Consider the following 11,088-nt stretch of genomic DNA (forward strand, 5'->3'; position numbering starts at 1 on the left):
TTCATTTCCTTCCAAGTTCTTATAGATCCCGGAGGAAGATAAAAGAGCCAATCTTTGGTCGAATCCAATAAAGAAAATAGGAAGGCCCGTAGTTTGAATTGATCCTCCGTCACCCCATTCGGAATGGCACCTTCACACATCATGTGAAATTCCGAAAGGTGACGGTTTGGGTCATTCCCCGCATGGCCATGGAACTTAGGCAAGTTATGAATAAAGAAGCCTTTGAGTTCGAAATTTGCATTGGCTCCTAAAGGGGGATAGGGGATACACAAGGGTTGCTCATCATAATTCCTTGCTCGTATCTCCCAGATGGTTCTTATGTCATTCGCCATGCGGGATACTCTACTTCAATCGGATTTACTTCAATAGGTTCTTCCGAAATTGCTTCTTCTACTCGATGTGCCCTTTGTGCTCTTTGGTACCAAGGATTGGTAAATAACCACGAATATGCACCAAAGGAGTCCTCTTCAACGAGGGTTGATTCACCGTTGTGTGGAGAACTATACATAAACCTTTGCAATACACACACAAGTTAGAACTTCCACTTACTTTCAAGAACAAAGAGAAGAGAAATGACTAACATGTAATTTACAATCAAGCCTTTAGCTACGTTGCCCTTCCCCGAAAAGCCAAAATTTGATAGAGAATGAGACTAGGTCGTTAAATGCTAGAATTAACCTATCAAATTAACAATTTATAAACCAAACTCGACTATACACTATGCAATTAAGAATAGTAGTAAAGGGAAGTAAGGGTCGAACCCAAGAGAAGAGATTTAAGACTAAAAGCTTGAATTTAGATTAATGGAAATGGACAAAGCACAAGACTATGCACAAACTATGGGTATTAACAATGAACAGCAATAGAGAGACATATATGGAGAATTGGCATGGAGGAAACAAGTAACAAAATGAAAGAGATGTGATTTTTCCTATGAAACAAGACAACAAACACGTGGTATGCAAATAACAATTATAAGAGGTGAGAACTTGGTATAATCCTACAAGTTTCAACTTTTCTCAAAGCAAGACTCTTTTCTCTCCAATTTCATTTACCCAACAACAATCCTCAAGCAAATGATTACCACTATCTAAGCCAACAATGATAATCCTACTTAAACTACAAATTCTAACATTAAACCATGTAGGAATTGTAGAGAAGAGCATGAAGAGCAAACCAAGAGGAAAGTAAATGGGATATCACAAAGATATGGCTAAGCCAACAAATCCAATGATATAATAAATTTCTACTCACAAAGGTTGATACTTTAAACCAAGATATCAATAATCATGAGATACTCAAACAAGTTATCACAAAAGCAAGGAACTTTGCAATAAACAAGCAATAGATGAACATTAAAGAGGCAAGGATAATTACTTCTCACAACAAAACATCCATCATGTCATTAAAACTTAGAAATTGAAATAAATGAAAGAGTAGAGATTAAGGAGTCAATACAATGATAAAGATGAAAGCTTGCAATGGATTACACCAAGCAGGGAAGGATTTAGCCTTCCATATGTTAGAAATATATATCTCATTATAATACATATTCATATATGTGATGATTTAATTTAGTCATAAAATTAAACATTGATCTTATGCATGCAAACAATAAAGAAAATAAGGAAGAAATCATCAACCCTTACATTGATTATTTCGGATTATTGGGTACAAATAAGATCTCCTTCTTACTTGTTCTTGAGCACTCCAAAATCGAAGAACAAGGATTCAAGTGTAGAATCCCTCCCAAGGATTTATACCCAAGGTAAACTCTTAACAAAATTAATATTATTATTACTAGAACAATATTAATTTAAATAAAAATGACCCAAAAATATTTATTTTGGTTCTCTTAATTCGGCTAAGAGGAGGAAGAAAAGGGAAGATTTTTATCTCTCTAAAACTCTTATTTTAGATGTGTAGAATGAATAATACTCCACTAGTTTCTCATGTAGTGTATAAGGTAAATTATACAGCAAAAGACCCTTAGCCTTGCTCTTGAAAAACCGGGTAAAGGGGGTGTGGAAATAGCCAATGCATGATCAAGGTTCTCTTCACGAAGACAAGTAGGTTTGCATGGCTATTCCTTAGGTTAATGATTGTGTTTTCCATATAAAATAATCAACACAATATTTTGCCTAATGCACCCTAAATTTCGGTACATATAGATAAAATGGACTCCATTTTATTTTTGTCAATTTGTCAATTTGTCACATGTCACATGTCACATAAAATTGTTATGTATTTTTAACATATTAAAAATTAACGCATTAATAAAAATTTGTCATATAAAAAATCGACTTAGTAATTCATAATTACTTGTACCAAAATATTTTACCAATTATAAATCACAACATCTTGTATTTATAATAATTTATTCATTCAAATGCAATTGTTTCCTTAAACAATAATTTCATCTAAGTAATAAAACAATTCGATTACTTAGACCGTATCTTATTTAATCAAATTACAATGAGACACGTAAATATTACTTCCAAAATCGTCCGTCAATTTTAAGTAATTTAATTGATCCGTATCGTCGTACGATCAATTAAATGATCAATTAAGAGTGTTACCCTTTAGGTATGACCTAAGGGGATCAACTGGTCACCACCGTCTCACGACAGTAATGTCAAACTCTAGTCAGCAAATCATTACCGATATGTGTGGACCAGTTGACAGTAAAATATTACTTCCCAATTGTATTCTTTAAAATGAGATTTAAACATGTGATCATCATGATCAACAGTTGTGATCGCATTATTGTCGGAGGACACATATTCCAACACCAAAGTCTTCATAAACCCAACAACTAAGGAAATAGTACAACTTTGAATGGAAATTGTCCTCTAAATTATTACAAGATTAGAACCCTAAAAATGAGATTAGCTGAGATGATATGATGGTAGGTGAATGCTTTAGGTCTTCAAACTCTCGGGTATATATAGGGCTTCACGAAAACCTAGAAAGATTTCCAATTAAGAAGCCCAAAGAGGAGATTAGAAAACCCGTATAGCAGAGGTGCGCAGGCTGCGCAAGAACTATTCTTGCCTGCGCAATCGTGCGCACTTGCGCACCCTGTTTGCGCAGGCTGCGCACAGGCTCGCATTTTTGGACTTCTAATTCCCAAGAGATAGACCCCTTCAAATGCCTTCATTTCTTCTAATCTTCATTCCTATTTCTCCCAACTGGTTTTCGAGTTAGAAGTGAGCTTCTCGTGCCTTGTCTTGAGTTTTGAAAGGTGCTCTATTGCCTCTCGGGTTTCGTGCATTAAGATCGAGTGTCCAACCAAGGTAAAGTGCACAAGTTACCACAACATACCCAATTGCCAATTGCTAGGAAAAGCATACTAAAAGACCCATATTAAAAGACACAAGGGTGATAAAATCACCCTCTTAGACCGTCACAAAACATTACTATCACTAGGCATAAGCTTGTTCTTTCTTTTTGATGGGAACCTTTCTTTCCTGAGGTGTAGCCAGACCAGATCTCCTGCCTCAAATTCCTTCTTCTTTCTAGGCTTCTTGGATTGTTTCTTGTACAACTCATTGGACCTTTTAATTTGTTTCTTTAAAGTTTTATACAGCTTCAGCAGTTGTTCATCTGTTCTCTTGGCATCAGGATTAAACTCTTCCCTTGGGACAGAGGACAAGTCCAAGGCCATGAGTGGATTAATTTCATAGTCTATCTCAAAAGGATTGTGACCCGTAGCAGTAGATGGTGCTCTGTTAAATGCAAATTCAGCTACAGCTAGCTTTAAATCCCAATCTTTCAAAGTCTTGCTAACTAGACACCTTAATATCCTTCCCAAAGTTTTGTTAGTGACCTCAGTTTGGCCATCTGTCTGTGGGTGGTGGGAGGTACTGAACATGAGCTTTATCTTTAGCAGCTTCCATAGGGTCTTCTAGAAGTAACTCATTAACTTGGTATCCCTGTCTGATACAATTGTCTTAGGAATCCCATGGAGTCTCACAATTTCTTTGAAATATAGCTCAGCAACACTGGAAACATCTTCAGTTTTCTTGCAGGCTATGAAGTAAGCCATCTTAATGAACCTATCTACAAACACCATGATTTAGTTCTTGCCTCTCTGTGTCCTAGGCAGGGCCACAATGAAATTAAGGCTCACATCTTCCCAAGGTTTATCAAGGATAGGCAGTGGAGTGTAGGGTCCTACTTGGAAGGAGCTCTTGGCTTTCTGGCATGTTGAGCACCTTCTAAGGACTGCCTGAACATCACCTATCATCCTGGGCCAGTAAAACTGGTCCTGTAAGATCTCAAATGTTTTCTGGACCCCAAAATATCTCCCTAGTCCTCCAAAATGGACTTCTCTGATTAGCAAATCCCTGTAGGATCCCTTTGGCACACACAGCTTGTTACCATGAAACATAAAACCTTCTTGCAGCATATACTTCTTGCCCTTAGTTGATCCTTCCTCTGTGAGAGTAATACACTCCTCAGAGAATTCAGGATCCTCCTTATACATTTCCTTGATGAAGTCAAACCCAAGTACCTTATTACTCATGACAGTCAACTAAGAGTGCCTCCTAGATAGGGCATCAGCTACCACATTTTGTTTTCCTTCCTTGTATTCGCTTGAAAAGTTGAAGGCTTGCAGGAACTTCACCCATTTAGCATGCCTATGGCTCAGCTTGTGTTGACCATTGATATATTTCAGAGCCTCATGATCAGAATGCAACACAAATGGCTTAGGTTTCAGGTAGTGACTCCAATGTGTAAGAGCTCTTATGATTGCATAGAACTCCTTGTCATAATTTGAATATTTCAGCTTGGCTCCATTTAACTTCTCACTGAAATAAGCCAAAGGTCTCTGGCCTTAGACCAGGACAACTCTTATCCCAACTCCACTGGCATCACACTCTACCTCAAATAATTGTTCAAAGTCAGGCAGCTTTAGAATGGGAGTCTCACAGATTAACTTCTTGATTTCCTCAAAGGACTGCTGAGGAACATCAGTCCATTGGAAATCTCCCTTCTTCATGCACTCAGTGATTGGTGCAACAACTCTACTGAAATTCTTGATGAATCTCCTGTAAAAATATGCCAGACCATGGAACCCTTTTACTTCTGTGATTGTTTGTGGGACTGGCCATGGCTGTATATTCTTAATCTTCTCCTGATCAACTGATATTCCTCTTCCTGATATAATATATCCCAGAAATTCTACCTCATTGACCATGAAGGTACATTTCTGAAGTTTACCATACAATTTCTGCTCCCAAAGTATTTTAAAAACTTCTTCCAAATGTGACAGATGTTCAGATGGAATTCTGCTGTAGATGAGTATATCATCAAAGTATACCACAACAAATTTTCCAAGGCAAGGCCTCAGAACTTCATTCATAAGCCTCATGAAAGTGCTTGGGGCATTACATAACCCAAATTGCATAATATGCTATATTCATACAGTCCATGTTTGGTTTTGAAAGCTGTTTTCCATTCATCACCTCTCTTGTCCTCACCTGATGATATCCTTGCCTGAGATCTATCTTTGAAAAGATCTGAGCCCCACTAAGCTCATCTAATATATCATCCAACCTTGGAATATGGAACATGTACTTGACTAGAATGTTGTTTATAGCCCTGCTATCAGTACACATCCTCCATGTTCCATCTTTCTTAGGTACGAGTAAAGCAGGCACTGCACATGGACTCAATGATTCCCTCACAAATCCCTTTGTCATTAACTCTTAAATCTGATGCTGAAGTTCCTTGGTTGCTGTGGGATCATATATGTAAGCTGTCTTGTTAGGAAGCACAGAACCAGGTACAAGGTATAGGTTATGCTCAATTCCTTTCAGGGGTGACAATCCACTAGGCAACGCAGCTGGAAAAACCTCCTTGTATTTTTGAATCAGAGGTTCAACCTCTGTAGGCACACCAGTACTCTCCTTAGTGTTGACATCCTTTGATAGTAGAAACAACATATGTTGTTCTTGCTTTAGCTTTTTGACCATGGCTGCCTCAGATAGAAACAACACTTCATTAACCTCCTCAAGCATGTTAGGACTTCCATAACCCCTCTGATTTGGTGGCAAGGGAGTCAGGGTGACTTTTTTGCCATTATGATTGAAAATATAGACATTTTCCTTTCTCTGGTGAGTGGTATTCCTGTCAAAGTCCCATGGCCTCCCTAACAGCAGGTGGCAGGCATCCATAGGGACCACATCACACAACACTTTATCTTTGTCCACCTTCCCAATTGAAAAAGAAACAATGCACTTCTTTTGAACCCTTACTTCAGAACCTTTGTTCAACCATCTTAGCTTGTATGGACTGGGATGCTCCTGGGTAGGTAAACTCATCTTGCTGACCATAATGGTGGAAGCTACATTTTTACAGCTACCTCCATCAATGATCAGATTATACACCCTTCCTTGGACAGTGCACCTACTCCTGAATATCATAGATCTTTGATCAGCTTCTAGAGGAGCTGGTTGAGAGTGCATAACCCTTCATAGGACCAAACTGTGCCTTGTGTCAGGGTGGTCTACAACTTCTACTTGATCAGTTTCCCCCTTAGCTTCCATTTCTTCTGGGACTAATGTCTCATCTTCCTCATACTCAACTAGCCCTTCCCTTTCCCACTCTTCAATTTCCATAGCTGTGAGAGCTCTGTTAGAAGGACAATCCTTCTTAAAATGGCCAAAGCCTTGGCACTGAAAGCACTTGATCTTATCCCTTGACAAAGGTGGGTTGGTTTTAGGATACATGGGTGCTTTCCCTTTGTCTGCTATGAGTTGGGTAGCTGGTTTAGGGGTCTCGGTGATTTTAACACTAGTATAAGGTTTGAATGTGGGTCTGGTGGGAAATTTGGGTGTTACAGGCTTTACTTTCCCCAGTTTATCAACTCTTAAGGCTAGGTTAACTGCCTTTTCAAATGACCAAACCTGCTGCATCCTTACCCTGCTAGCTATCTTAGGATCCAAACCCTCAATGAACCTAGCAATCTTTTGCTCAAGTTTCTCATTAACCTCACATTGCAGGGTTAGCTGCTCAAAGTTCCTAAGGTAGGCCTCAACAGATAACTGGTCTTGTCTCAACTGAGTCAGTTTAATAAAAATATTCTGGGTATAGTCTTTGTCTATGAATTTCTTTTTTTATTTCTTTTTTAACTTAAGACAAGACTTGACTGGTTCCTTACCATCCCTAATCCTTTGGTGTTTCATACTCTCATACCAAAGAAATGCATAGCCCTTAAGTTTTAAGCTGACAACTTTAAAAGCTTTTCTGTCATCCTAATTTTTAAAATCAAAGACTCTCTCAACATATCTAAGCCAATCTAATAAATCCTCAGGATTTAAACTACCATGGAAATTAGGAATGTCGACCTTTACATCTTTGTCTCTGGAATAATAGATTCCTTCCTCCATTCTTGAGTCATCTGATTTAAAGATGGCTTCCTCATGAGGATCATGATGTGGTTGCCTCCTTCCTGCTCCCATTGCAATCCCTCTCCCCCTTCATCTTCCTCTGAAAGGTGGTGGTTGCCTCATTGGGTCGTGGTTTGGAAATATCTCCATGACAACATGGACTACATTAAGCAAAGTATCCACATTTCCCACTAGATCCTCTATTCTTGTCTCAATACCAGCAAGTCTCTCTTCACTCATTAGGTTGTTTTTTATAGTTTTGATGTAGCTGGGAAAATGAACTCACTTTTATCTCACTCAGGACTAACACAAGATAGGATTGTGTTATAACCTAAGCTCTGATTACCAGAATTTGTAGTGTAAGCTATGGGGACAGACACAATTGGAACAAACCCTGAAACAGACTAAAGAGCAATTCTCACCGAATGCAATTAACTTTATGATTTTTGTAAAAATAGTAAATGGACTTGAAAAATTATGAAAACTGGTGACAATTCAGTTAAAATGTCAATCATAAACTTTACCAAATCTCATAATTTTACACACATTCTAAGTATTTTTAAGGACTCGTTTGACAGACAGATGCAACACTGAAACAGACAGCTTCTCCGTATGACTCTTGTGACTGTTTTTGTGATATTTTCTGATATAGAAGGGGATATAATTATCAAATTTAATCTCAAGCAAGCACAGAGATTAAACTTAATAATTTAGGGAGCCTGGAATGAATTCACTCAAGCAAGCACAGAGCAAACTCACAACAGACAGACAATGCACTCGGAATAGTTCAAGCAAGAACAGACCTATTCCAAGTAACACCACAGGTCCTTAATCACCTTCTAAGCAAGCACAAGAAGATATTAAGTCTGACTTAAAACTAAGACTCAACAAAGTTAATAAGATTTGCAAATTTTTGAGACAAATCTCAAGGTTTTCCTTAATCAAAGTCAGAGTAAAACAGACTGAGGAATGGTCCTTATATAAGCCTTCCTGTGAAGTTTTAGAACATGTAAAACCCTAGATAAAATCCATCTAAGGGCCAGGAAAAAAACTTAAGAAGCAAAGAAGTGTAGTGGAATTATTTTACAACGGATACAAAAGAAATTAAGGCAAACTGAACAAGAACAAAAGAGCTGCAGGTTGATAGTGACATGTTGTCCATGGCTGTTGTAAATCTTTGGCTACTTGTTGAAGGTCAAATGGCCTTGGTGCAGGCAAATTTTTGTTGGAATATGTGTCCTCCGACAATAATGCGATCACAACTGTTGATCATGATGATCACATGTTTAAGTCTCATTATAAAGAATACAATTGGGAAGTAATATTTTATCACAATCGGTCCACACATATCGGTAATGATTGGCTGACTAGAGTTTGACATTAATGTCGTGCGACGGTGGTGATCAGTTGATCCCCTAGGTCATACCTAAAGGGCAACACTCTTAATTGATCATTTAATTGATCGTATAACGTTACGAGTCAATTAAATTATTTAAAATTGACGGACGATTTTGGAAGTAATTGTTGGGAAATGTGTCCTCAACAATGGTGCGATCACATGATTTAAATATCATTATTAAATCTCATTACAAGAATACGGAAGGGATGATACATTACATATATAGTCAACTGGTCCACACATATCGGTAATGATTGGTTGACTAGAGTTTGACATTCTTTGTCGTGCTTGACGGTGGTGATCGATTGATCCTTGAGGTCACACCTAAAGGACGATTCCCTTAATTGAAAAGGTTAATTAATTGTATACCGTCTGATTAATTAATTCCTTAAAATTGAACAATTCAATTTTGAGAGAGAATATTAATATCTTATTGTAATGGGATTGAATAAGATTTATTTTAGTAAATAAAATGCTTTATTACTAAAATTGTTTATTGTTTGAGAAACAATAAAGATAAGAATGAATGGTTGATTATAATTACAAGATGTTGTGAATTATAATTATATGACCCATTTTATTTATGTGATCAAGTATCACTAGTCAATTTGTTGAATGTAATTTAATTAATTTATAAAATGATATTTATGTGATAAATATGCATTTAATTAATTAGTAACATGTATCATACTACATGTGACATATTGTGTGACAAATGACAAATTGACAAAATAAAATGGTAGTCCATTTTATGTATATATGGACCGAAATATGGAAGGAGTTAGTGGGTTTTGGTTGTTTTATTTTATTTAATAAAATGGCATGATGATGCCTACCTACAACTAGCCTTACACCTACTCTTACACATCTATTTTCTTGTAAAGACAAAAGTAAAAAGAAAAGACCATGCATTGGTCTTACTAAGCCCTCCAACCAGTTTTGTGAGGTGTTGATGGAGAATTTTATTTCTCTTAATTTACTTATCATTCATTCATACAACATATGCAAAAAGTTCATGTACTTTTCTCTCTTCTCTCTCTTTAATCTTCATCAAAAAGATGAGATTTTAATCCAAATTGTTCATGAAAGATTACTAAAATTATTAATGTAATATATGAGTGTTAGTAATCAATTTTAAGGTAAACCACAATATAAATATCTAGTACATATTAGTTTGTGGGTTTGAGGGATAGTCTTGGGTGCAACTAATTGGAGGGCTTCTATTTTGAGGTCATGTATGTTCATCCAATATGGAAAGCTCAAGAACTAACAAGAAGGAGATCTTGTTGGTGCACATTTGACCGAAATTCATATGGTGAGAAAATGATTTCTTCACTTATTTATTTTAGTTTGCATGCATAAGATCTAGAATTTATTTTATGACTAAATAAATTTGAAACATATAAGAATATGTTGTATAATGAAATATAGATTTCCAACAAGCGGTATCAAGAGCACAAGGTTGTTTGCATGCAAATCGGTTATTGTTTTTCCGAGTTATATGATTAACAAACAAAACTTGTAAATTTGTGATATTATGATATATCACGAAAATAATTTATGCATGTTAAATTTTCTGGTCCTAAAATGTTTTAGGATATTTTGGTTTAATTTATGGATTTAATTGCTCAATTTATATAATATTGACATTAAAATGTGGTTTTTATGATAAAAATGTCATGTTTGGACGAAAATTAGCTAAACTTCGAATTTTACAGTGGTTTTTGGATATGTTTTCACATATATTATTTTTAGATGATCTGGATATTTTCATAATTTTATGAGTTCTTATGCTCGAAAAATGGATTTTTCATGATAAAAATCGGATTTAGATGAAAAATAGGTTAATATGAGAAATATTTCGAATCTGGTCATAGAAATTTATTATGTTGTCATATGCAATTTTACAAGATGTTTGTAAAATAATAGGCTATAATGAAGTCTTCATGCATGATTTATGGATTTTTGATGAAAAATAGCATAAATAGTGACTTAATTAGTGAAAAATTGCTAAAACATACTTCATGACTAAGGAAAAACGTCACATGTTGCATTTTATTATCTTTTTCAGATCTAAAATTGAAAAGTTGATGAATATAATTTTTCTCATGTTTTTATGATTTTTATTGATAATTTCGATAAACCGCAACATTGTTTTTTCCGATAACTTTCGAAATTTTTAACCTAAGTTTTTGAACATTATGAGTGTCATGGTATTTTTCCAGAATGTTCATGAGTTTAAATTTCAAAATTTGAATTTATTTGAAATTTTTGTGATTTATTTGAAGTTTA

At 35.9% G+C, this 11,088-nt stretch overlaps 2 protein-coding genes across 2 annotated transcripts; both read right to left on the reverse strand.

The window, feature by feature from the left end:
• Window positions 1-3,406: 3,406 nt before the first annotated feature.
• On the reverse strand, window positions 3,407-4,075 carry LOC141630890 (uncharacterized). The gene is made up of 2 exons (XM_074443633.1): window positions 3,927-4,075; window positions 3,407-3,728 (listed from the first exon to the last, which is right to left on the reverse strand). The coding sequence occupies exons 1-2, from the start codon at window positions 4,073-4,075 to the stop codon at window positions 3,407-3,409; spliced, it is 471 nt and encodes a 156-aa protein (XP_074299734.1).
• Window positions 4,076-5,714: 1,639 nt separating this feature from the next.
• On the reverse strand, window positions 5,715-6,473 carry LOC141630892 (uncharacterized). Its single transcript, XM_074443634.1, has one exon. It carries the CDS (start codon window positions 6,471-6,473, stop codon window positions 5,715-5,717), a length of 759 nt encoding a protein of 252 aa, XP_074299735.1.
• Between the last annotated feature and the right edge of the window lie 4,615 nt (window positions 6,474-11,088).

The sequence above is a fragment of the Silene latifolia genome, chromosome Y, assembly GCF_048544455.1.
Source record: "Silene latifolia isolate original U9 population chromosome Y, ASM4854445v1, whole genome shotgun sequence".
Taxonomy (NCBI): Eukaryota; Viridiplantae; Streptophyta; class Magnoliopsida; order Caryophyllales; family Caryophyllaceae; genus Silene; species Silene latifolia.

Bases quoted from the DNA above. Each gene is read 5' to 3' on its own strand.
- LOC141630890 (XM_074443633.1), bottom strand. From the start codon at position 4,075: ATGGTGTTTGTAGATAGGTTCATTAAGATGGCTTACTTCATAGCCTGC. The intron at 3,729-3,926 runs GTTAATGAGTTA...TGCATTTAACAG, and splicing joins GTATCAGACAGGGATACCAA to AGCACCATCTACTGCTACGG.
- LOC141630892 (XM_074443634.1), bottom strand. From the start codon at position 6,473: ATGCACTCTCAACCAGCTCCTCTAGAAGCTGATCAAAGATCTATGATA.